The sequence below is a fragment of the Sciurus vulgaris genome (genome assembly GCF_902686455.1).
Source record: "Sciurus vulgaris genome assembly, chromosome: 2".
In the NCBI taxonomy this organism is placed as follows: Eukaryota; Metazoa; Chordata; class Mammalia; order Rodentia; family Sciuridae; genus Sciurus; species Sciurus vulgaris.
In genome coordinates, this window is record NC_136462.1 from 168,199,158 (window position 1) to 168,225,626 (window position 26,469).

Sequence of the window (26,469 nt, forward strand, 5' to 3'; positions counted from 1 at the left end):
GACAGTGGAATCTGTACCTTAACTTTCCGTAGCACTTTAGCTTAGAATATTAAGTAGTCAGAACAGACTCCCAGTTAGCTCAGTCCCTGAATAAGGGACCTAGATTATCTCTGGAATAAAGATCTTAATGGTTTAACAACTTTAAAACCTTGTAGACTGCTACAGGATCAAAGTAGTGACTTTTTAAAAGTCCATTTAAACTTTTAAGTGAGTGTTTAATCTCTCATCAGAAAGATAAAGCCATAAAGGTGGCGCTGAGCTCTAAAGACCGACCTTGAATTTCACTTGGTGGGCAGGTGAGCTTCGAGCCTGTCTGAGTTTCCCACACTGAGCACCACAAACCTTTCATTGAAACGGAATTTCGGAGCCCCACAGCCGTGACCTGCCTTGTCCCCTTCTGAAAGATGGCTCTGTTTTCAGTGCAGGTTACTTTTCAGGACTGTGAAGGGATGGGTTTTGGTGGAGGCCATAGAGTGCATGTATTAGAAGGGCATTAGTCTGGCTTATAACATAGTTTCACTCTTTGTTGTAACTCAACATGTTTTCCCTCACAAGCCAAAACTGCAAGTTCCCATTTTGCCTGTGGAGTCTGGGTTGTTGTCATTGGAAAACTTGATTCACACTGAAATCTCTTGGTCCATGCATGAGGAAGAGTTGATCCAACTTCTTGTGTTTGCTTTCTGTGCTTCTTGGAATGTCTCATGCCTTCTTTATTGACCCTTTCTTGTATTTTCACAGCTAATACTCTCCATCTTTCCCCCTTTTCTCACATTGCTTTCTTTAGATCTGAGGGGTCAAAGCCCAGCATGGGCACAGGAAGGGCTAGGGTTATGCTCAGTAGGCAGCTTTCAGTGGCTGACTTATTGGGCCACTCAGGGCCACAAATTGGTGATAGTCTCCCAGTCACTCAGTGTACTCTTCTTTCTCTGTATCCTCAGTCCAGCTATGTGCATGCATCCCTGCCTGGGGGGCTTATGCAAGACTGAGCTCTGAGCTGTCCTCTCCAAGGGCACTCTTGTCCCACTGTGGCAGGTGTTTGTATGTCTGGATGGTGGCAGGGCAGCTTTGCCAGCCTTGGTTATAGCTGATACTAGTTAGGGTTATTCTCTAACCTGAGTATTCTCCCCTCCCAGCAATGTCGAGGATTGGGTGACTGTTATGTCAATGTGACCTGCTCACAGTGCTGGTGAACATTAGGAAGGTAGAAGTGCGGAGGGGGAGAAATGGGCTCTTCAAATGTTCTGGTGCATGAATGACATTCTCCTCCCCATTGACTGTTGAAATAGTCCATCCGGTAGAGTTAATATCCTGGGGTTGATCCTGACCTGTGGTAAGAGCTGGGTCAGGACACTTGCTGGGGACATGTGAGAAGACCCCAAATGCCCTCAGAACCTTTCCCAGGCCTCCAGTGCTCCATAGCTCAGGGAGCTGTGCCCATGGAGACCCAGAGCCCATCCACAGCTGCTTGAGGTTGTCTACATTTCCAGGTATCCCCATTCTTGGGTTCTGGGATGTCTCATCTCTTGCTGGAGATAAGGAAAACGGTAGGAACAAAGTACTTTGAAACCTCACCTTTTGGGGAGTTTGGCACAGGGTTCTGGGTTATTCATTTCAGGCCACTGAAACACTTGGTGAGCCCTAATGAAAAGGGATGGTGGTTTGGTGGGAATGGTTTATCCACTTTCCTCTTTGGCCTCACTTTTGTGATGCTTCCAGAATATCTCAAATTTACCACAGTTGAAACCAGACTTGAGATCTCCCTTCTCCAAGAGCGATCCCTTTCCCAGGGCCCTTTCTTGGTGATGAGCACTAATATTTAGATAGCCAGAAATCTGGAAGGCACCTTGCATACCCATTAGCGTTCTTGTCTACGCTACATTCCAGGTTCTGAAAATCTTATCTTTAACACTTAACTTGAATCTAGCTTCTTCCTGCCACACCCCCCGCCACCATCCTGGTCAAGTCACTGTCAGCTCATGCCTGAACTTTTGGAATAACTACCAGCTCATCTACCCATATCTGCTCTGGTCCACCCCCAGTGCTATCACTGTCCTGGTCTTTTTGGAACATAATATTTGGTTGTCTTCTGTCCTATTAAAAGCCAACCACTCGGTGGCTTCCTATTGCACTTGGGGCAGGTTTTCATGTGGCTCCTGAGGCTGTCCGGCCCAGCCTTGTCTTCCTTTTACATATCGCGTTGTCATCATGACCGTATGTTCTTGAATTCATCATTTTTCCCACTGCATCGGGGCCTTTGCATCGGGGCTGTTTGCAGTTGCCTGGAATGTTTTGCTCCTCGTTCTATCTTCTGCCCCTCCCAACAGAATGTGTTCCACGAGAGCAGAGCTGAGGATATTGAGCTGCCTGCCCTTTGGTACTGAAGCAAGTTGTAAACATCCTGACTTTAGATGTAAATGAGGGACAGATCCTGGATTGTGGAGGCAAAATTTGTTCCCACCTCAGTTTTGCAGTGAACCCTCATGAGCAGAGCCTGGGCCTAGTGAAACCCAGGTGCTGTTCATGTATTAGAAGGGGTTTTCTAAGAATGGCCCTCCTACCAGCAGTCCCCAAAGTCATTTGTTTCAGGACCATAGTATTTAAGGGTCCAAATTTTTTTCTTTGCCAGAGCAAATGATTCCAGTTTATTGTGATGCTTAATTAATGGCAAACATAAACGGGCATATTTCAGACCTAGTTTTTCTTCTAGCTTAGTCTTCTCTGCTCGGGCTCCCATCTAAGTTTTCATGGTGACATGATCCTGGGGTTGTATTCACGCTGACCCTTCTCTCCTCCTCCTCGGCCTTAAAGGCTATCTGGTTGGCCTTAAAGGCTATCTGGGTGCTTTGTAATGATTTTCATGCAGGACGGTAACATCCTTTCCAGTCACAAGCCTGGACTACCAAGAAAGCCATCCCAGGTGCACTTACCTTCCAAACTGAAGGGAGGCATGAATCAGGTGGCAGCCAAAAAGCAGCAGACAGGGAACTTGCTCTTCATGGCCCAGACACACCAGCATCCTGCCTTGGCAGGTGCGAAGCTATTTCTATAGTCTGTTAGCCCCATTGAGGATTGTAAAGTGATCATCTTCGGAGTATTTCCCAGAAATAAGTAGACGATGTACCAAACTGAGAATCATGTGTCTGTCTTCTGCACCCTGAGGATTGTGCTGGATGCTTGACTGAATTATTTGTTGTTGATACTAGACCAAGAGAAGCTGGATGCCTTTGAGCCTAGCTAGTATGTCGAAATGATTCCTTTATTCAGATCTTGTAACCATGTGGTAATAGCCCACTACACCTCTTAACTGAACCAGCAGAACAAACACACACTTCGAGGAGGGGCATTTTTGTCATTCTTGGATCTGTGTTTATTTGCAAAAACTAAGATGAGTGAAGTGTTACCTGCAAGTGGTTCCCTGTGTGCTGGGTGTAAGTCTGCAGGTATGCGGGCTTGTTTGAGGCTTGTCTTGCCCACATAACAATTGGAGAACCCCAGGGTGAATGCTGGGGCTGCAGGTGAGCGTGTGGATTGAAGCCACCCAGGAGTTCCTTACTCTGGTCACCTACAGGGCTCATGTAGCTTTGTGAAGGAGCATAGGCCCAGAGCCTAGAAAAACAGTGATGTAGGTGTGTAAGAATCACAAAGGTATTGCAAGTAGACTCTCCAAGGTGGCCTTGAATTTGACAAGGTGGTGAAGGGCTAGAGCTGGCAGGTTTAAGAAAACAAACACAGCACCAGGCTGCGTGCTGAGCTGGTGCCTCTTTGCCGGTTCACATCTCTCCCCAGCTGGCTCTGGTGTCTGGAGCTATTTTTGTACCTGTCTCTTCTCTCTCACTAGATTGTAAGTGACCTTAGGGCAGGGGCCGCTTCTTACTCCTCCTGAGAGCTCCTTGAACTCTAGGCATTGATTATTGATTTTCTGCAGTAAGCATTCTTTCCCTGCCCCACAACAGCCCCCTTTTAATTTGGAGACAGGGTCTTGCTAAGCTTCCCAGGTTGGCCTCAATCTTGAGATCCTCCTGTCTTAGTCTCCCCAGTCACTGGGATTACAGTTGTGCACCACCAGACCTGGATCAGTTAGCATTCTTTAAGATGTGTGACTTTAAAAAAGAGAAAAAAAAATCTACTTATCTCTGAACTGGAGTAATTATTCTCTCATTAGCCCTCTGTGTAAAGAAGAAAAGTGAAATGCATCAAGTTTGTGGTGTAGCTATTGAAATGCTAGCTTAATTCCAGTTTAAGGAGGTGGTATGTTAACAATTTTTTTGCAGTGCTGGGGATTGAACCCAAGGGTCTTGGACATGCCAGGCAAATACTCTACTAGCCCTTTTAAAATATTTTCTTATTTTGAAAGAGGGTCTTGCTAAGTTGGCCTTGAACTTGTGATCCTTCTGCCTCAGCTCCCAATTTACAGGCAAGAACTACCACATCCACCAACAATTTTTTAGTGTAACTCAGTTATCACTCCTTTGCTTTCAATGAAGAGTCTTGAAATGGATAAAACTTCCCTAAAGACACAAAATTCTAAAACCAGACAAGATTGCTAACCTTTATCTGAAATAGTAAAATTTTTTCTTCAAGAGCAATATTCCTTAAGGGGCAATGTTCTTTAATACATAAAGTTTTGCAAATCAGTATAGCCAATGATGTAATTAAAGTGTTGGCAACAGAGAAATGGGTTGCAGGTCACAGGAACAGATATGAATGGTTTGATAAATACCTTGAAAGGGTGTTCATTACTTAATTAGGTGCAATTAAAACAAGAGATACCTCTTTATCCATCAGGAAAAGATTAGAAAGTTTGATAGTATATGGCATTGGCACTGCTGCTGGGAAACAGTTTCCTGTGCTTGTGGGAGGACTAATTGACAGGGCTTCGTTGGTGGGTAGTTTGGGATGGTCTGTGGACAGAGTAGATTAGTTATACACGTACTGATTCAGCACTTCCATTTGTGGGATGTTTCTTAATGCTGGAACCGCATACATGGGTATGTTGGACATACTTCTTTTGGCTTTAGCAACAACAAAAGGTTTCCACCTGGATGTCTATAAGGTTAGAGACTAGGTAAATGTTTCCAGACAAATAAGATATCCTAAATACTCATTAAACAGGGTGAATAAGTGGCATTGGTGGCCTCTGAGGGAAGGAGATGAACTTTTTATTTTGCTCCTTTCTATAACTGTTTGAATTTCACACTATGTGCATGTGTACTTTATTTAAAAAAAAAAAAAAAAAAAATGGCCAGGCACAATGGTGCACACCTGTAATCCCAGCAACTAGGGAGACTGAGGCAGGAGGGTACATGTTCAAGGCCAACCTCAGCATTTTAGTGAGGTCCTCAGCATGATAGATCTCGTCTCAAAATAAAAAGGACTGGGGATGTAGCTCAGTGGTAAAGCATCCCTGGGCTCAATTCTCATTACCAGGGGAAAAAAAAAAAAAAATGGTCAGGGTGGGTGGCTTTGATATGCTAATGTCATTCACCTTTTTTTTTTTTTTTTTTTTTTTTTTGCCTGTAGAACCTGACAGCATTATTGAAAAGGCTTCTCACTCAGGCATGATAAACCCTAGCCGGCAGTGGCAGACACTGAAGCAGAACACAGGGGTCGCCCATTTCGAGTATCAGATCCGTGTGACCTGCGATGACTACTATTATGGCTTTGGCTGCAATAAATTCTGCCGGCCCAGAGATGACTTCTTTGGACATTATGCCTGTGACCAGAATGGCAACAAAACTTGCATGGAAGGCTGGATGGGCCCGGAGTGTAACAAAGGTGTGTGTGTGCACACACGTGTGCTGCCTGTTGCTTTGGTGTTCTCACCCACTGGCAGTCAGATGGCAGATTGCTTGCTCAGGCAGGGTGTGACTTTGCCTGTAATCTAGGACTGAAGCATGAAGATGCTGAGTGTCGAAGATGCTGTTGGTGCCCCGTCAGATTCCCATTACCAGCTGGTCTCCCCATCCCCCAGCTGCTGTGAGTGTTGGCTGCTAACAGCTCACAGCTGCTCCTTCTCCAGGGAATTTTCCTTGGCCAAGCAGGAGCCACTCCATGCCCCATCCTTCCAGCTCAGTTAGTGGTTGGCTGCCAGAAGGGGTACAAAGGCCATCCCCCTTTGCCTTGACACTGTGGTAGGAGATTCACACTCCAGAGCTTCCTCTGGGATCAGGCTGAAGCCAGAATCCAGCTGAGACCAGGTCCTTGCTCATCTCCTTCCTTGCTCCATCTGCCTCAGTCCCTCTCCTATACCTGACTCCCCCTCTCAGGCTCTGCTTCTGAGGAATTTGATACCAAATGGAACAGGCTTGACCCCAGTTGCTGACTGAGCATACAGTGCTGTAGGAAATGACAGGCCCTGAGCTCTAGTGGTCTTGCAAGAAGCTTTTGAGGTGTCTTTGGGGGTAGCAGCACTGAGAAAAGAGGGAATGGGTAGCCCAAGCCTTCATACTCCTGGGGGATTGAGCCCACCCAAAGACTTTCAGTCTGTTGCTGCCTTTATCCCAACGCTCTTTTTATAGATTCTAATTTCTAGCAAGTTGATGAGTAATTCTAGTTAACCATATACATGCCCTTATAAATAATGTATCTGCTTATCTTACATGATAATTAGGTAAATTCTTTCATGACAAACTGAGATAGAAAAATATTCAACGACCAAGGGGTAGGGCATGATGAAGAATTTGCAGGTCTCTTGGGGCAATGCCGCTTTCTTCAGTAACCGGAGATGAGAATTTTAAGATGGCGGCCCCAGTAACGTAGCAGGACCCCCATCTCAAATGAAAAGATGGTATTTTGAGAATTTAAATGGAAAAAAGGAATTGAGCTACACATTTTAAATAGTTGTTTTTAAAAAATCGGTAACAAACTCTCTTGTGGTTTTTATTGTCAGTTCAATTTCTTAGCTTCATTTTAATGAAGTAGAGAATTCTTTGTGAGGATACTTTACAGAAGTACCATAGGATCTGGCCACTGGATTAGCCTGCCAAATGAAGCCAGCCTGGTTGGCTCTGTTAGACCCGTGAGATTTCTGAAACCAGGCATTTGGTGGGGGTGGGGGTGGAGTTAGTAAAGGAGGCTGGAGGATGTCCTAATAGGACAGAATGGGTTGGCAGGAGGAGGATTATCTACACCTTTCTTGTGGCGAGGGTGGGCATGGGCAGGATGGGAACTGACCAGGCAGAGTAGTTATTGTTGAGAGAGACTGGATGAGGGTCCCCTTCCCTCATCATTTGTCTGCATTTTATCCCCAAACAGTATCATGTTTTTTGAGAATCTGCTAGCAAGGCCTTGAAGTTTAAAGCTGGATTTGTTATTTGGGCTGCTCCCATCTTCTCCTTACAATGGACTTGATACAAGAGCTCTTAAAGTTGTGGATTTTGTAGGCTTAATGTGCTAGACCATTCTCATGAGGATGGCAGTGCAGAAAATGGGCAGTGTGCTGACGCATCCTTTTTTTTTTTTTTCTCCTCCTTTACAGCTATTTGTCGACAGGGTTGTAGTCCCAAGCATGGATCTTGCAAGCTCCCGGGTGACTGCAGGTAAACTGGTCTTTTGTGGTTTCCTTTTTCCTTTTCAAAAAATTTTTCCTTTAATGCAACTGAGGGACTGATTTTTATTGTGAAAATGCCTTTTCTTTTTGTTTCCCTTTGGAGGGCAAGAAAGCTTAAAAATTCAGATAGGCACATCCGAAGCTTATTAAATTATACCAGCTGTCTGATGGAATGCACACCACCCCTTCCCTCTTGGAAAAGAAAAGGAAAAAAATTGTGGGCATGGCCAGTGACTTCATGTATTAACTGTTCTGTAAATTGATAACACATTTTGTAATCTTCCCTTAAAGTGCAAATGGACTAGATGAAGGGATGGGGCTTTTGTTTCTTTGCCTTTCTCCTCCTCCACCCTCCTTTTCCTCTCCCTGCCCTCCCCCACTTTTCCCATCAATAGGGAAAGTCCAGCATTCTTTAGAATGGGATTAGTACAATCTCCTGGCCCCTTTGCAGGCAGGAGCTGGGCTGGTGCTGAGAGGTTAATGGCTGTGCTGGAATCTTGTCAGCTGAGCCTGATGAATGTAGACTTTTGCTGCTGGCCTTTGAAGTCTGTTCTTTTATGGTCCAGGAACAATGCAGAAGCCAAACAGAGACCTACCCTGACCGCTTCTTGAGGACAGTTTGGGGACTTCTTGAAATGTATATTATGCCAATTTGGAAAAGGCTTGTTTTGGGAAATATTGTGGGTGCCCAGATATTCTGACAGCGTCTCTCCCTCCTCCCCAATTTTAAGGAGCAGCAGATTTAATGTGACACTACATGAATCTTTTGGTGCTGTCACCTTTGCCCCCAAGACTGCTCAGATTTGAGCCAAAGGAAGCTTATGAAATAGTCTAAACCAGTGCACCTCAAACGAATGTGGTACCTGGGGCCCTCATTAAAATGCAGATCTTGATCCCATGGGGTTGGCATGGGCCCAAGTTTCTGCATTTCAAGCAAGCTCCCCAGTGATGCTCTATTGCTGGTGGAACCACATTTTGGGAATCAAACCTCAGCAAACCCCAAACCTGAGCACTCAGGAACGTAATTCTGAAAACAAATGGAACTGTTAAAAGTGCAGGTTCCTGGGCTCCCCCCTACTTCTGCCAAATTCTGTTCCCTTGTGTCAGCCCAGGAATCTGCATTTGATAAACTCGCCATGTGATTTTGCGGGTTTAAATTGAGGGCTGCTGTTAAAGAGAATTACCTGTAGGTTTTCCCTCCGTGATTCCACAGCTCCGTAAGTTCCCCCACGTAATGGAAACACTGAACTTGAGGCCGAGGTGGGATTCAATTCAAGGCAGCTGGAAGTGAAATAAGAACAGGTTGTCCTGGAATTGTCTCTTCCTACAGTTCTGCAAGGGTTTATTTTCTGGAAGGCCGAGGGGATTCACCTGCTAATCCCCTTGGGTGGCAGCTGACTGTAGTATTTAGCAACATTACTGTCAAACGCAGAGCAGGAATCCACCTAGGGCAACTCTCCCTAATTAAGGGTGTTCTGGAGAAAGTAAGAACGGCAGTGCTCTTAGGGACTCTGAGCCTGCTGCCTGCTCAGATGCATATCATCTGAGTATCATGGAGGCCAACCACGATTTGTGCTACTGTCATCAGAATAAACACTGCTGTGCAGGGGAGGGCCCTCCCAGCCAGAACAACAGGCTTTGTTTCTAGAATTTAGCCCTTTCTCTTTCGAAGTCTCACCTCCCACTCCCTGCCCAGACACGCACTGGTGCCCTTATTTACTTAAGGTGCCACTTTCCCACGCGGCATTTGCATAGTCTCCCGGCCCAGTTCCTTCTCCCTGCCTTGAAAGAAAATCAAAACACAACCTTCCAGCTAAGGAAGTTCAGGTTATGTCCTGTTCCAGAAATAGTTGAATGGCAAGTTACCTGTAAGTTGTCTTTTGGGTTGTCTTTTACAGCCCCCCCCCCCCCCCCCAACCCCATCCTCTCCCACACGAGAAAACTTCCTTGATTTTTGTTGATCCCAAGTAGACCTGGGTTCCCTCTTCCCGGGTGCTCAGGCTTGTTTTATTGCAAGGCTGCCAATAATATCAAACTTAATTATGAATCATCCTATGAGGAAAGTCACTTCGATTTCTCATGAGAATCTTAATCATATATTATTAAACTGGGATAACTTGGTCGATGCCTCTTTTAGGGTCAGTATTTTTATTTGTTTTCTTTTGAAGTCGTCCGTGGCCTCTTGTGGTTGCTGTTTTATGCTTGGGGATTGAGCTCTCATTAATTAAGGTTAGGTTGGGTCCTCAGCTGTCTCTCCTTGCTTTTATTAGACAAATTGAAGAGGTGTAGCCATCCTTAATTTGGAAGGATAAGGGAAGACTGCAAGAATATTGCTATTTCCCAATCAATTCCCTGGAATTATTTTTCAGGCTAAGAATATGGGCCTCACAGAATGGCTCCCCAACCCTCACCTCCCACTAACTTGGGTGTCTGCTTTTTAAAAAATTATTTCTACCAGATGACTTATTTTGTTGTTTTATTCCTTTAAATAGTCACTTGCCATTTAGATGGCGGGTCTATTTTACATGAACCAGAATCCTGGGTCTGATTAATTTTAAAACCACACATTCTAATGGTTCTTTGTGTTTGGGTGTGGATGGGGTGTTTTTAGAAGTTAGGAAGTGGTTAGTCAGTATTCTCAGGGGTTAATCCATTCTCAGCCATGGGTGATTAGCTATTAGCTAGATCCCTATAATTTTCCCATGACAAGGGTTCACTAACTTGCCTCCAGCTCTCTGGAAACCAAAAGCCTTTCCTTCTGGGGGATGGAAGGGGACGTTTATTTCGTGAGTTCCAGCTGAGCAGCTTACTGGGTGGCTGGTTCTGATCATGGCTTCTCCTGGGTCCTAATCTGGAATGATCTTGCCCTGTCCACATTTGATTCACTCTTGCTTCTTTCCACTCTCAGGTTAGCTGGTGGTGTTCCCCCCTGCCTCTCCCCCATCCCTTTTGTTAGCTGGATATTTGAAAAGGTGGTTAAACTTTCAGAGGACTTGAAATTGAGGGGAGAATGGTTTGAGTCCCTCTTCTCTCTCCCACCCCAGGTGAAAGTTTGTGTTTTTATTTGGGGATCAAAGACATCATTTGTCCTTAAAAGAGTCTGATGAACAAGACTCTTACAAAGGGCAAACTCAACTCGCCCAAAACTAAAGTATTTTGACCTCTTCTTTCTCGCTTTTTTTTTTTTCCAAAGTGAGAAATAACTAAATTAGCATGAACGGCCATGGTAATGACTCATAAATTATCTGTGGAATTGGTTCCAAGTGCCATTGCCACCCCTCCCCTTCCCTGCAGAACTGAGTTTAGTGATCCTACCCAGGTCTTTGCCAAGGGAGGATGCCCCCTCTCCCTCCCTGTTTGATTTTCCAAAAGTGTCAATGCTTGGCTCTTTCCTGCTGCCCTTGGCATCTTGTTGCATCTGTGCACTGGGGTTGTGACTTGCTGTTGAGACAAAGGGCCTGGGCGGAGCTGCAAGGGCAGCATTGGTGGGGACTTCTGCACAGCTATTGTTGTTCTTTCCTTCTATGGTCTGTCCCCGTGAGGTCCTGGGATTGATTTATTCCATGTCCTCGCCCTCGCTCATTCGTGGGAGCCTGAGAGGGGCTTTGTGAAGGGCTCCACATGCCGGCCCCTCCCCAAACAGCCCTCCTTTTGTGGAGAGTCGGCTGGAGAAGGGGATCTCGGCTCAACTGTGAAAATGTTTGTTCCCAAGGAGGCCCTGACAGGCCTTGAAAGTGTACTGTCCTGTCTCCCACAACAAAACAAACAGCCTAGACTTCGTAGTCTTCTGCTTTAGTCATGCACATCCATCCCCCTTGGTGTTCATAAGGCTAAGTGGGGGTGTGCTGTCTGTCTGCAGGTGCCAGTATGGCTGGCAAGGCCTATACTGTGATAAGTGTATCCCGCACCCGGGCTGCGTCCATGGCACCTGCAATGAGCCCTGGCAGTGCCTCTGTGAGACCAACTGGGGCGGTCAGCTCTGCGACAAAGGTAACACCCATCAGGGAGGGGCCCAGGGGCCAGATGCCAGCCTTGGAAGGGACATGAGATCTTGGGGTTGAATAGCAGCAAATTGTTTTTTACTTTATCTCCCACCCTTAATCCTTCCATGTACTAGGGCTTAGGGAGAATGCTCAGCAAGTGGTCTACCCCTGAGCTGCATCCTCAGCCCACTTCATCCTTCTGCAGGGGATTTTATTCTAAATCTGTTTGAATTTACCTTTAATGCTATAGGTTGCTTTATTCACTTATTTTTGGTTCTAATTTTAAAAGAGGAGTAGGGCTAGAAACCATGATGAGTTAGCTGTCTTTACAGTCTTTTTCTGACTTTGGGGTCTTTTGGGCAGATCTCAATTATTGTGGAACTCATCAGCCGTGTCTCAATGGGGGAACTTGTAGCAACACGGGTCCTGACAAATATCAGTGTTCCTGCCCTGAGGGATATTCAGGACCTAACTGTGAAATTGGTAAGTGATCTAAGTTGGGTAAGATCCCTTGGGTTCATATATATATATAATTTCCTTTTTGGTATGCTCAGCTTAAAACACACACACACACACACACACACACACACACACACACACACACACACACACACACACACACTCACTCTCTCTCTCTCTCTCTCCCTCCCCCCCTTAAGGACATGTAAAAAGATAAAAACACCCTCCAAAGTTAAGATTTGTTACTCTAGCTTTTCCAATGGGTCTCTGAAACTTCAAGTCCCTGAAGTTTTTTGGGGTGATGCTGATTAGCATAGGAGGCAGCATGAGATGTAGTGACTCGCAAGTCCAAGATACACTGGAATGTGGCTCAGAGAGATGACTTCCTTTCTTCCATAGACACAGCAGGGTTATACTACATGCTTGCTTTACTTTTTGAAACATACTTGAGCTGATGACCAATATGTGGAACTTGGTTGTGGGGTGGGGGTGGTGTGACATAAAGTGGGTCCTTTGCTGACTGCTGTCCTGGTCTTTGCAGCTGAGCATGCTTGCCTCTCTGACCCCTGCCACAACAGGGGCAGCTGCAAGGAAACCTCCCTGGGGTTTGAGTGTGAGTGTTCTCCTGGCTGGACTGGGCCCACGTGCTCTACAAGTAAGTGCAGGTTTTGGCCTATGTCTGTTCTGAGGGTCATTGTTAGGATACAGGGTTGCTGGGAGATACGTGGACTTGTCCAAAGTTAATGACTTAGTGACATGTCTGAGTGTGGGAGGAGCAGGTACACTCAGCAGCCTGATGACTCTAGTACTTGGAAGTCTCGCAACACCCCCGTTCCTACCCACTAGGGTGGCTCACATATCTGTGATTGGTAGAAACTGCTCATGGAAGAGCTCATTCCTTGCATGTGCTTCCTGGAACTCTGTCTCTAAATCCTAGTTAACTCTTTTAGCCTTGGAGCGGCTGTCTTTGTACTGGCTTTTATCATAGGCCCCTAAGAGAAGGACCTGGATAAAGGGTTAGCTTGGCTAAGATGAGGCCATATGTCAAAATCACCTGGGGAGGGGTCTCTAGGTCCAGTGGATTCCCAGAATTAGGCAAGTGTAGCCTTTAATGAGCTGGAATTCTGAGGTGCAGCCAGGCCTGAAAACCACTGTGATCTGCACCCTGAAAATAACATGCAGCATGGTTAAGGATGTGGGTTCTGGGGTCAGATGGCCTGGGCTTATACCAGGGACCTCACCCATGACTTGTAGAATGATGGCAGACCTCATAACCTCCCTGTGTCCTGATCAAATGGGATCATAGCAGTTTCTGTCTCTACGGGTTGTCATGAAGACTTGGAAGTGAATTCTCAAAGAGAGCGTGCAGCATAGACTGTAAATGAATGAATTAAAATCTCTGCCGTCTGGTGCAGACATGAGGGGTGTGGCAACTGAGTGGGTTTTTTTGAAAACTCTGTAAGCAAATTGGAGGAGTAAGATCTTCCACCATGAAGAAATTATTTTTCTTTTTTTTTTTTTTTTTTGCGGTGCTGGGGATCAAACCCCCAGGGCCTTGTGCTTGCAAGGCAAGCACTCTACCAACTGAGCTATCTCCCCAGCCCTTCTTTATTTCTTTAAAAATAAAGATTAGGCAGGTATGGATGTCTCCTGTTACCTCCAGGTTGATGCTGTGCTAGTATCCAGCTGTCTTTCTCCCCCACTGCTTAAGGGGGGATTAGATGAACTGGGGCACTGGGGGATTTAAAGCTAAAATCAAGACTTCAGCCTTATCGTCACTGTCCCACTTGCCTTGTGGTAGCTTTACTTATAACAGGTGTCTGGCTTTTAGACACAGGCCCCTCATGTAAGGGGTGATATTACATTATCTAGTTGCCAAATGGAATGAAATTGTTGCTCTTCTCAATTCCCATTGAACAGACATCGATGACTGTTCTCCAAATAACTGTTCCCATGGGGGCACCTGCCTGGACTTGGTTAACGGATTTAAGTGTGTGTGCCCTCCCCAGTGGACTGGCAAGACATGCCAGTTAGGTAAGAAACGTCTTTCGACTCTTAATTCCTGAACCAATGTTGGCTTTGCTAATCAAAGCTGTGAAGAAAGATGAGCATGTGGCCAGCCGTGTGAGTTCACACTCCATCATACTAAGTAATTTATTAGCAAGAGTCCAGCGGGCCTGGGAGAAATAACTTGAATGCAAATGGACTAGCTCTTTTAGGCCCTGTGGGAAAGTCGTGGGATTCCTTGAACCATGTCAATCGTCTGTCCAAGGAGGGTTCAGCTGGGTTCCAATCGGGGATGATCTCATGAGGAATGAGCTGTCTGCATTCTTTTTGCCACATTTAAATCCCAGCAACTAGGCTGTGCTGGGTTTTGCGTAGAGATGCCTGGTGGCTTTTTGCTATTCTGTTGGGGGCCAGTTGTTAACCAGCAACCGGAAAGTTATCAATTAGCGTTCCTTATTGGATAAAGGCTAGGGAGCGGGCTCAGATGATCTGAATAGAGGGAACCTAGTATTTCTTATTTAGCTAGCTTGTTAAAATGTCTCATATTTCAGACCAACTCTGTTGGTATGGTGTTTCTTTTTTGTGGGGGTCTGGGGGAAGTAAAACTCTATTTTTTCACTGCTCCTTCTTGTCTCCTTTCAGATGCAAATGAATGTGAGGCCAAACCTTGTGTAAATGCCAAATCCTGTAAGAATCTGATTGCAAGCTACTACTGTGATTGCCTTCCAGGATGGATGGGTCAGAATTGTGACATAAGTGAGTGATTTTTGTTTCAATTTTGATTTTCATGAGAAGGTTCTTGCCTCTCCAATCCTAGGCTGTAGTTCTAAGTGGGTTTTTTTTTTTTTCTTCTTCATTTTGAGGTGCTGGAGATGGAACCCAGGGCCCATCATGTACTAGGCAAGCCCTCTACTACTGAGTAGAAAGAGAATTTTATCCCGGGAATGTTTTCAGAGAGGGAGTGGTCAGTGTAGCAAAGAAAATGTAGGATTTGTCAGGCTCATTAGCTGTTAAAACTGGCCGAATTCTGATAAGGAGGCTAAAACAATGATGTGAAGTTTCACTCCCTTCAGTCTCGTCTGGAAGAATTAGGGAGGGTCCCCACCCAGTGTAATAAGGGGGAAGCACAAAGGAAATCTGATTTGAGACTTTTATCTGTCCAGAGCTAAGAGGGCTTTTCAATTAAGCCCAATTTCAATGCAAAGTGCCTCTTTAACCGAATGACTTGTTTACTTTTTAGATATTAACGATTGCCTTGGCCAGTGTCAGAATGACGCCTCCTGTCGGGTACGTAAATCTTTGCTTAAATGAAAGCCCTGACGATTGACAACCGATTTAAGATTTATGTGATGCTTGGAGAGCTCTGTCCCCGAGAAACTTAAAAATGCAGGTGAAAAGTGAGTCCCTGGAAGTTTCACTAGGGCTCATGTTACTTCCGCCTCCTGGGAGTCATTTTAAAGGCATGCACACAGAAACTCCTAACCCGGTTGAGAGGCTTGGCATTTGGCTATCGCAGTGAATCTGCTGAACCACAGCAGCCGTCCTAGTAAACCCCTGAAGCTCTGTGTTTGTGGACTATATAGAGAAAAAAAGCATGTGTTTTCTCCCCCCACTTCTCCTCCTCCAGGATTTGGTTAATGGTTATCGCTGTATCTGTCCACCTGGCTATGCAGGCGATCACTGTGAGAGAGACATCGATGAATGTGCCAGCAACCCCTGTTTGAATGGGGGTCACTGTCAGAATGAAATCAACAAATTCCAGTGTCTGTGTCCCACTGGTTTCTCTGGAAACCTCTGTCAGGTGAGTGGAGGCAAAAACCTCAGATGGCCACGTATTTACAACGGAACCTTCTCTCCTTCCCCCCATTTCTCTTGCTCTTGTGTTTGGAGTCTTGTGACATTTATTAACATCCTATTGACTAGGGAATCTCTGCTAGATAAATGCTGATGTAAGGAGCTGTTGATGAATGGTTTTCTTCTCCGTGTGTATCTGTTTGGCTTTGTTTCCTTTCATACCCCAAACTGCTCTTTCCCACTCTTCCCTGTTTTATTAATTGCTAACAAGAACCATGATGGTACCTAGGGCATAAAGATGTATTACGTGGGGCTGGGGTTGTGGCTCAGTGGTAGAGCACTTGCCTGGCATGTGTGAGGCCCTGGGTTTGATCCTCAGTACCACATATAAATGTCCACTGACAACTAAGAAAACATTTAAAAAAAAAAAAAAAAAAGTATCACATACAAGTGTTTCCTAGAAGTATATGGAGGGATCATATTCCAGTGTCTGCTACCCCAGAGAAGTGACCATAACACCTTGTTTTACTTTCATCCTTCTTCTCTGCTCCTGGTACTTGCAGCTGGACATAGATTATTGTGAGCCCAACCCCTGCCAGAATGGTGCCCAGTGCTACAATCGTGCCAGTGACTATTTCTGCAAGTGCCCCGAGGACTATGAGGGCAAGAACTGCTCACACCTGAAAGACCACTGCCGCACAACCCCCTGTGAAGGTACTTCCCTTCCCAGGACCTGGCTGTCTCCAGACCTCCTCCCATGTTCCCCATTTGCTACCTCCCGCTAATGCTCTTAGAAGTAGTGTAGGGTAAAGGGGACTTGTTGGTTGGAACTACTTTATCTGAGTGCTTAGAGAAGCCAGAACAAGTGGAAACAATCTATTCAGACTGGTCAGCAAGAAAACCACATGTACAAGTAGCCTAGGGGAGAGAATGTGAAATCCATTTATCACTCCAGTTCTGGAGTGGGCTGATCTGCAACACCAGGACAGATTCCTTGGAGCAACACTGTGAGAACTCTGCAACAGTGGAAATGTTCTGTGTCTGCATCAGGTTTACAGCTACAGTGGCCACTGAGCACTTAGAATGGGACTAGTGCAACTAGCCACACTCTGGTTAAATATAAATAGCCACATGTGGCCTGTGGTTGCTGAATTAGGTGACACAACCTTAAAACTTCTATAAATTGGTACTTTAGTCCTGCTTAAGTCTGATTAAGGAGGAAGGTAGGAAGTAGAATTGGTCTTTTTTCCTTTAGCGAGCATTTACCAAATCGTGTAATGTCAAAGGTGGGATGAGAAGGGCTCGCAGGCAGGCAGGCTTCCTGATGGTACAGGACCAAGATGCTTTAAAAATCCCATCTGCCAGGAGTTCAGCTTTGTTTAGCATAGTGCTACCAAGCATGTTGTTAGAGTCTTGGTCCCTGGGGTGCCTCCTAACATTGTCATTAGCCAAAGGGTGGCCATCTCCAGTATGGCAGGTGCGCCTTACCTGCTTTGCTTAGGAAGTGTGTCTGTGAGTCCATGGCTCTGAACCCCAGCCTGTCTTCTAGTGATTGACAGCTGCACTGTGGCCATGGCTTCCAATGACACACCGGAAGGAGTACGATATATCTCCTCTAACGTCTGTGGTCCCCATGGGAAGTGCAAGAGTCAGTCGGGAGGCAAATTCACCTGTGACTGTAACAAAGGCTTCACGGGAACATACTGCCATGAAAGTAAGAACCCCCTCGTTGGGGGAATGGGGATGGTGCTTCCTGACCCTGCTGCTGCCCCTCTTAGAGAGTATTTGAGAATCGCTTTAATCAAAAGCTAAACTTGAAGAGACCAGTAAAGTTTATCATTACATCTGGGATCTGAGGCTGAGGTGGCATTCAGTTTACCAAACCACTTGGATGCCTCTGAGCCACAAGGTCTATTTTAGAATATTCTGGAATCTCACTAATTTGGGCCCTCTTTTCTGTAGACCTTTCTTCCCTAAGCCCACCAGGTTGACTTATCATGTGAAGGCATTAAATAAAATGAGGGAGGCCTCTGCTTAATCAGCCATCCATCTAATTGGAAAAAATTATCCTCAAGGAGTTTTGCATACTGAGGTGCCAGGTGCATTTTCTCAGGAGGCAGCAGTGAAAATCAGGACAGTGCTGTGTTGTGGCATTACTTGTCTTTCACTCATTTTTTTCTTCCTTTCACAGATATTAATGATTGCGAGAGCAACCCCTGTAAAAATGGTGGCACTTGCATCGATGGTGTCAACTCCTACAAGTGCATTTGTAGCGATGGCTGGGAAGGGGTCTACTGTGAAACCAGTGAGTCTGTGGTTATTTTGGGGCTGACCACTCCAGGTTGCAGAGGATGTGGGGGAGGATCCTTCCTTCACTTAGGAAAACTTATTTTCTTTGTAATGGAAATCTCTGGCAGTCAGACCCCAATGATTTCTGCAGTGGGACCTCATCATTTGTCTCATTTGTGATTATTAATGCTGGTGACAGCTGGTGGGGAGGAACTTCCGGGGAGCTGTAGAATTAAGATTGGTAATTAAGATACACATCCCTTCTTACAAGGAGAGGAATCTGTTTTGATTTTTAATCTCTTTCCATCTTGATTTCAATTTCCATGGAAATTCCAGAGAACTGCAAGATCTTTCCTGACTTGTGACATTCAGAGTCACTCAGTTGGGAGCTCGTTCATTCCTCGAAAAGGGTGATTGTGTTGAAGTCCTGGGGCTACTCGGCTGTTTTTGGAACATGAGGGGTGGAAAGCAGGGGTTGGCTTTTGCTGTAGGAAAACTTAGCTCCTAAGTGTTGTGAATGGTGCTGGAATCCACTTCAGCTGAGCGTCTGCTCTTTGATTCTAGATATTAATGACTGCAGCCAGAACCCCTGCCACAATGGAGGCACATGCCGAGACCTGGTCAACGACTTTTACTGTGATTGCAAAAATGGATGGAAAGGAAAGACCTGCCACTCACGTAAGTGTTGGGGTCCCTGGGTCCTGCCCCTGTTTCCTGTAGGAGGGAGGGAGCCTGTTGGGGCTCACATTGAGATTCTTTCCTCCAGGTGACAGCCAGTGTGATGAGGCCACATGCAACAATGGTGGCACATGCTATGATGAAGGGGATGCATTTAAGTGCATGTGTCCTGGTGGCTGGGAAGGAACGACCTGTAACATAGGTAACTTTCTGCGCGCCCCCCCCCCCCCCCCCCCCCCCCCCCGCCACCTGTCATGCATGTGTGGGTGGGCATGACCAGCTAAGTGAGCATGTCATGCTCTTGGGTTTTATCTTTTTTCTTGGGTCTAGTTCTTGCCCCTCCAGACTATTTCTGGATCCACAGAGAGGGTGGTCTTGTCTGCTTTTGCCTTGTAGCCAGAAACAGTAGCTGCCTACCCAACCCCTGCCATAATGGGGGCACCTGTGTGGTCAACGGCGAGACCTTTACATGCGTCTGCAAAGAAGGCTGGGAGGGGCCCATCTGTACTCAGAGTGAGTGTCCTCCCCTTTGAACTCTCCCAGGGCTCCTGGAACACATCCTGACACCCTTGGGGACTTGCAATCGAAACCAGAAGCAGTGCTCACTGTTTGATGTCTGCTTTTGTATCACCTGGGTCCGTATTAATGACTTGATGGGATGCAGCCCTGACCTGGGCATGAGAAAGTTGCCGATGAAGATAAGTGGAGACAGATGGCGTCTCGGTTCCCAGCTCTGGGTCTGACCAGCAGGCCTGCCTCCTTCCATTCTCACACTCCTCTGTCCCCAACCAGGGCCTCTTCCTGTGTACATATGTCCCACGGCAAATGAAACTGAGTGTAGTGCAGGCCTGGTTCCAATTTAGCAGAGGTTTTAAGCATATTTGGCTGGTGTTAACTTTGACTTTATCATTTGGGTATTATGGAAATAAGTGCTTTTACTTAGGGCTAAAACTCCTTTCCCAGTTGAAGACCTCCCTGTTGTCTTTTCAGATACCAATGACTGCAGCCCACATCCTTGGTAAGTGTGACAGCCTTTGAAGTACTCTGCATGAGAAGCTCCTGGGGATCGTGTTTAAAATACGGGGTTCTGATTCAGGAGATCTGGGGTGCGGCTCTGCTTTTCTAACAAGCTCCCTGGCGACACCCATCCTGCTGCTCCAGGGACCACACTTTAATTAGCCAGGTTGTATCTTCATTTAGAGCAGCGATTCTCAACCTTGGCTGCACCCTGGAATCACCTGGGGAACTCTTAGAAGTCCCAATGCCTGAGCTGCAACCGAGACCTAGGAAATTAGACCCAGGAATCAGTATTTTTAAAACTCCCCAGACAATGGCAGCTATGGCCAGGGGTGAGAGCCGCTGTAACTGACATGGCTACATGCATGGTTGGGCAGCTGGAGTCAAGGACTGGGAGTCTGGTAACTGAGACCATCTGTGTTTTCTTCTTAGTTACAACAGTGGCACCTGCGTCGATGGAGACAACTGGTACCGATGTGAATGTGCTCCGGGTTTTGCTGGACCCGACTGCAGAATAAGTAAGGACCGCCCCCATCTGATTTTTTCCCAGTGACTTTACTCCCTGTTCCATTCCTAAGCCTAAGCCTGAGATTCATTTTTTTTTTTCATCTTTAAAAACAATTAAGGCTACAGTTCCCTTTAAGTAGCCTTGACAAAGCAAGTAATCTCCTGCCTCCAGCTGGGATTAAGTTGCTCCTGCTGGATCCTCCCAGGTACTTGCTGGTAGTCCCTGGGTGGTACAGCCCTCCTTACTCTTGGGAAGAGTGCCAGCCACAGAATCTGACAATTTAAGCTACACTGTGGCCCTGAGGAAAGTGTGCTTCTCCTCTTGACTGACATGAGTAATGAATGGGCAAGTGGAAGCAAACCACAGCTACATCCTGTTGTAGGACTAGGACAGAGCTAACACAAATGCGAGGGACTGGATCTGTGACTTCCAAAGGCAGTGGGAGGCAGACAATGCAGTTTTTCAGGAAGCTGAAACTATTCTTAAGCTTTTCCCCTACTTTATTTTTTTTTTAAACAGAAAAATGATAGACTAGTTGGATTATTTTTGTTCTTGTCCCCAAATTGTTTGATGTTTTATAGGTGCTTGCAATTCTCCAATCTGGGATGTACCAAAATTCAGCGCTAGATGGGGGACAGGTTAATCTGTTTCATACTTAAATAAGATTGACAAACTACAGCCTGGAGGCCAAATCTGGTCCACCATCTGTTCTTATAAATAAAGTTTTATTGTAGGCAATCACACTTACTTGTCTATTATCTGGCTACTCACCACAACAGAATTGAGTAGTTGTAACAGAAATCTGACCTGCAAAGCCTAAAATATTCACTCTGACCTTTTTGGGGAAAAGTTTGCTGGCTTTGCTCTAAACTGCACTGTCAGAGAGAGGGACTTAAGTAAAAATCACTGCCTCCTAAAATGGTTCTCAGCTGTTGGAAGTCAGGACAGTGGTGATCTTCGGGTGTCAGCGACTGATAGAGGCTTTGGGAGATTAATGATCCGTTTCTTTACTTGGGTACTGGTTACATGAGTGAAAATGCACCAAGCTTGTAATTATGATCGGAATGCTTTTCTATGTTTGAGAAAAGAAAACAAACTTTGCTACCCCCACCCCCATGGAGCCTAAATTTAAATTCCATCTTTCCTAGATATCAATGAATGTCAGTCTTCACCTTGTGCTTTTGGGGCAACCTGTGTGGATGAGATCAATGGCTACCAGTGTGTCTGTCCCCCGGGGCACAGTGGTGCCAAGTGCCAAGAAGGTATGTGTCAGGCCCTGGTTGCCCACGTGACTCTTGGGGTGAGTGGGCATTGTAGCCATCAGTTTGTTCACAAATGGGCTCTGAGCTCAGGGAGGGGGTGTGTAGTAGGGGGTTGCAGGGAAGGGGAAGTGGGTCTTCCTAAAACAGGGCAGCCACTGGTATGAGATAATCCTGTGTAACCAACTGTTTTAACCCTCAGGGGCTTGCAGTAAGCATTTATTTTTGTTGTGTGTGGCATGGGTGGGCAGAGCAGTTGTGCCACTATGCTCAGGTTCAGGTTGACCAGCCAGCAGCCATCTCTGGGGCTTGTTTTCATGGCAAATGGTTGTCACTCAAGAGGCCAAGCTCAATGGAGAAAGCCAAGTTAAAGGGTCTCTTGGGTCACATCTGCCAACACTGCATTAACCAAAATAAGTCATGCGGCCAAGTGAAGTCAGTGGGGGTGGGGAACACACGTGCCCATCGTGGCAAAGGGCACGTGTGTGACCATTTCATAACAGGGAGGAGATGAAGAATTAACTGTGATCCGGTCTACGGAAGAAGAAACTCCTACTCATGCGTCTCCACCTCTCAGTTTCAGGGAGACCTTGCATCACCATGGGGAGTGTGATCCCTGACGGGGCCAAGTGGGATGACGACTGTAACACCTGCCAGTGCCTGAATGGACGGATTGCCTGCTCAAAGGTAGGGTGCGAGGGCTGCTGCGGTTCCCCTTTGCTCTGGAATGGGTGGGTTCCTGCTCAGCTGCCCGCTCCTCTTTTACTCTCTCCAGGTCTGGTGTGGCCCTCGACCTTGCCTGCTCCACAAAGGTCACAGTGAGTGCCCCAGTGGGCAGAGCTGCATCCCCATCCTGGATGACCAGTGCTTTGTCCGCCCCTGCACTGGAGTGGGCGAGTGTCGGTCTTCTAGTCTCCAGCCAGTGAAGACCAAGTGCACCTCTGACTCCTATTACCAAGATAATTGTGCAAACATCACGTTCACCTTTAACAAAGAGATGATGTCACCGGTACGTAATGATTTTAACTGGGGACAGTGTGTCTGCTTGTTTAAAATAAAGTCACAAACTAGGATCTACTTCTCTTTAGCCTGAATTCCTGCCTTACAGCAAAGTGAGGCTTGAATTTAGCCCAAGTTTGAAGAGAACGTTAGCTTTTTTTCTTCTGATATCTTACATGCCTGTGGATTTTTTAAAAAAATCACTTTAGGGTCTTACCACGGAGCACATTTGCAGTGAATTGAGGAATCTGAACATTTTGAAGAATGTTTCTGCTGAATATTCAATCTACATAGCTTGTGAGCCTTCCCCTTCAGCAAACAATGAAATACACGTGGCCATTGTGAGTATAAGACCTATTTACACCTTATTATTTGATTGCAAGGGAGGTAAATGTCAGCCAGTATCAAGACTGTGTAAATACACTGAAAGAAAAGTATTATATATACATGTTGTCATGTAATTTCAAATAAAGGCTACTGCTGAGTGTCCCCCTAAGTCAAGTCTGACAGTTGTTCTTTTTCCAGTCTGCTGAAGACATACGGGATGATGGAAATCCTATCAAGGAAATCACTGACAAAATAATAGACCTTGTTAGTAAACGTGATGGGAACAGCTCGCTTATTGCTGCTGTTGCAGAAGTGAGAGTTCAGAGGCGCCCTCTGAAGAACAGAACAGGTAGGTATCAGATGGGAACAGTCCCTTTCTGTGATTGCTGTCAAACTGATCTCATTACACATCTAGCAGAGCCACCAGGTGGGGAATTACCTGCGTGTGCCCCTGCCTCCCAGGGGCTCCTTAGTTGGTGAGAAACCTGAGGTCAGCCTGTCTGACCAAGGTCATACAGTATGAGCAGAGGTGGATCTTTTCCCAAACAAGCTGTGTACTCTTGCCAGCAGGCTCCCTGTAGAACTGGTATTGTCTAGGTGTATTGCAAAGCCCTAGGGCAGAGCACCACTGTGCCCTGAGCTTGAAGCTCTCAAACTGTGACCTGGCATTTTGGTGTCATGGCACAGCTTATCATGAGCATTGTGAGGCACAAGTTAGATGTTTGGATATCCCCGGCAGGTTGGATATCCCTGCCCGGACATCCAGACTTTAAAAAAAAAAAAAAAAAATATTTTCTAGATGTTGACAGACCTTTATTCATTTACTTATATGTGGTACTGAGAATTGAACCCAGGGCATGCTAGGCGAGTGCTCTACCACTGAGTCGTAACCCCAGCCCTCAGACTCTCCTTTTGAGGATCTTAAGCATCATTGTTCTAGCTAGGCGAGAAATGGGGCACATGACTGAGATACTTGAGCTGTCCACACTTGGTTTGGATTTGATAATTCTGAAAACCAGCTTCGATCATTCATGAGCCAGACTAACCTGGACTTAACCAGGCACTGCTCTCCCTGTGTGGAGTCAGACAACGTAGGAGCTACTGCCCCATCTAGTCTCTCTGGGAACAGATGCCAAGGTCCCCAAGGACCCTGATCCCAGCACTTGCTTATCTAGCTGTGAAGTGACAATATGCAGTTGTGAAATGGGACTTATCCCTGCAGTGCCCCTCTTGGGGACTAAGGACAGGAGAACCACTCTTGGTATTCTTTTGTTCCCATGTCAATGCTTTTTTTTTTTTTCCTCTTTTCATCTAAAGAATTAATTGGTCCTGTGTCTGCCTCACAGATTTCCTGGTTCCTTTGCTGAGCTCGGTCTTAACGGTGGCTTGGGTCTGTTGCTTGGTGACGGCCTTCTACTGGTGCCTGCGGAAGCGGCGGAAGCCAAGCAGCCACACTCACTCGGCCTCTGAGGACAACACCACCAACAACGTGCGGGAGCAGCTGAACCAAATTAAAAACCCCATCGAGAAGCATGGAGCCAACACGGTGCCCATCAAGGATTATGAGAACAAAAACTCCAAAATGTCTAAAATAAGGACACACAACTCTGAAGTCGAAGAAGATGACATGGATAAACACCAGCAGAAAGCCCGGTTTGCCAAACAGCCAGCGTACACGCTGGTAGACAGAGAGGAGAAGGCCCCCAACGGCACGCCGACAAAACACCCAAACTGGACAAACAAACAGGATAACAGAGACTTGGAAAGTGCCCAAAGCTTAAACCGGATGGAGTACATCGTATAGCAGACAGCAGGTGCTGCCGCCGCTAGGTAGAGTCTGAGGGCACTCGGGGCTGTAGTTCTTTAAACTGTTGTGTCATTCGAGTCTGAGGCTGTTGACTTAGAATCCCTGTGTTAATTTAAGTTTCGACAAGCTGGCTTACACTGGCAATGGTAGTTTCTGTGGTTGGCTGGGAAATTGAGCGCTGCATCTCACAGCTATGCAAAAATGAGTTGAAAGTGCCCCGGTGTACGTTCCCCTGCAGCCGACATCGCGGATCAGGCTCCCAGGACACTGCCCGGCCCCTAGTCCTTGAGCTTCCACTTCTGCCAGATGTCCTAATGGTGATGCAGTCTTAGGATCATAGTTTTATTTATATTTATTGACTCTTGAGTTGTTTTTGTATATTGGTTTTATGATGACGTACAAATAGTTCTGTATTTGAAAGTGCCTTTGCAGCTCAGAACCACAGCAACTATCACAAATGAGTTTATTATTTATTTTTTTTATTGTATTTTTGTTGTTGGGGGAGGGGGGGCCTTTGATGTCAGCAGTTGCTGGTAAAATGAAGAATTTAAAGAGGAAAAATGTGTCAAGTAGAATTTTTGTATAGTTATGTAAATAATTCTTTTTTTATTAATCACTGTGTATATTTGATTTATTAACTTAATAATCAAGAGCCTTAAAACATCATTCCTTTTTATTTATATGTATGTGTTTAGAACTGAAGGTTTTTGATAGCATTGTAAGCGTATGGCTTTTCTTTTTTTTGAACTTATTTTCTCGTTACATGTTGCCTATAAGCCAAAATTAAGGTGTTTGAAAATAGTTTAATAGAATGGGCTTCTGTGCCTGGGATACTGATGGAATTCTTTGTATGACGTCAGATGTTAAAACACCTTCTATTATAGCATCACTTTAAGACACGTTTTAAGGACTGACTGAGGCAGTTGAGAATTAGTCTAGAACCAGATCTTTTTTCTTTTTCCGTTTTAGACTTGAAAAGAGACAGGCAGGTGATCTGCTACAGAGCAGTTTAAGGGAACAAGTTGAGCTATGACTTAATGTAGGCAAAACGTGAGTGGTTGAATATCATTAAAAATATCAAATTGTGTGAAGTTGGAAGCACACCAATCTTATTTTGTAAATTCTGATTTCTTTTCACCATTCATATGTAATGTTGAACCACTTGTAGATTTTTTTTTTTTAATCTACTGCATTTAGGGAGTATTCTAATAAGCTAGTCGAATACTTGAACCATAAAATGTCCAGTAAGATCACTGTTTAGATTTGCCATAGAGTACACTGCCTGCCTTAAGTAAGGAAATCAAAGTGCTATTACAAAGTTCAAGATCAAAAAGGCTTATAAAACAGAGTAATCTTGTTGGTTCACCATTGAGACCGTGAAGATACTTTGTATTGTCCTATTAGTGTTATATGAACATAAAAAATGCATCTTTGATGTGTTGTTCCTGGCAATAAATTTTGAGAAGTAATATTTATTAAATTTTTTGTATGAAAACCTGGAACAGTGTGGCCTCTTCTGAGCTTCCGTAGTTCTGCCCCACTTTGCTGTCTGGCTTTACCAGCCCCCTGGTCTGTGCTGGTAATCTGGTATAATAGGCTGTCGCTGACAGGGGCAGGGTTAAAGAACTGAAAGGCTTTTTCACCACAAAACTCATCTGAAGTTCTCAGAACTGGGGCTGCTGTGAAGCTGGAGCTGTGGAGCCCTTATTATTCAACAGCAAGTGTGAATACTGCTTGAATAAACACCACTGGATTAATGGCCTGCAGTGTGGAGGTGAATTGTTTGGGAGCAC

At 45.6% G+C, this 26,469-nt stretch overlaps 1 protein-coding gene across 1 annotated transcript in view; it reads left to right on the forward strand.

The window, feature by feature from the left end:
* Positions 1-26,178, forward strand: part of JAG1 (jagged canonical Notch ligand 1) — a 36,313-nt gene extending 10,135 nt beyond the window's left edge. The window contains exons 4-26 of the mRNA XM_079126851.1: positions 5,521-5,775; positions 7,478-7,538; positions 11,409-11,539; positions 11,896-12,015; positions 12,533-12,646; positions 13,912-14,025; positions 14,641-14,754; positions 15,239-15,285; positions 15,626-15,799; positions 16,356-16,506; positions 17,342-17,506; positions 17,984-18,097; positions 18,646-18,759; positions 18,848-18,961; positions 19,156-19,272; positions 19,750-19,777; positions 20,209-20,294; positions 21,433-21,546; positions 22,121-22,230; positions 22,319-22,552; positions 22,752-22,883; positions 23,068-23,218; positions 24,216-26,178. Coding sequence (XP_078982977.1) covers positions 5,521-5,775; positions 7,478-7,538; positions 11,409-11,539; positions 11,896-12,015; positions 12,533-12,646; positions 13,912-14,025; positions 14,641-14,754; positions 15,239-15,285; positions 15,626-15,799; positions 16,356-16,506; positions 17,342-17,506; positions 17,984-18,097; positions 18,646-18,759; positions 18,848-18,961; positions 19,156-19,272; positions 19,750-19,777; positions 20,209-20,294; positions 21,433-21,546; positions 22,121-22,230; positions 22,319-22,552; positions 22,752-22,883; positions 23,068-23,218; positions 24,216-24,673 — 3,218 coding nt within the window. The 3' untranslated portion in view covers positions 24,674-26,178. The remainder of the gene's footprint in view (positions 1-5,520; positions 5,776-7,477; positions 7,539-11,408; positions 11,540-11,895; positions 12,016-12,532; positions 12,647-13,911; positions 14,026-14,640; positions 14,755-15,238; positions 15,286-15,625; positions 15,800-16,355; positions 16,507-17,341; positions 17,507-17,983; positions 18,098-18,645; positions 18,760-18,847; positions 18,962-19,155; positions 19,273-19,749; positions 19,778-20,208; positions 20,295-21,432; positions 21,547-22,120; positions 22,231-22,318; positions 22,553-22,751; positions 22,884-23,067; positions 23,219-24,215) is intronic.
* The last annotated feature ends 291 nt before the right edge of the window (positions 26,179-26,469 follow it).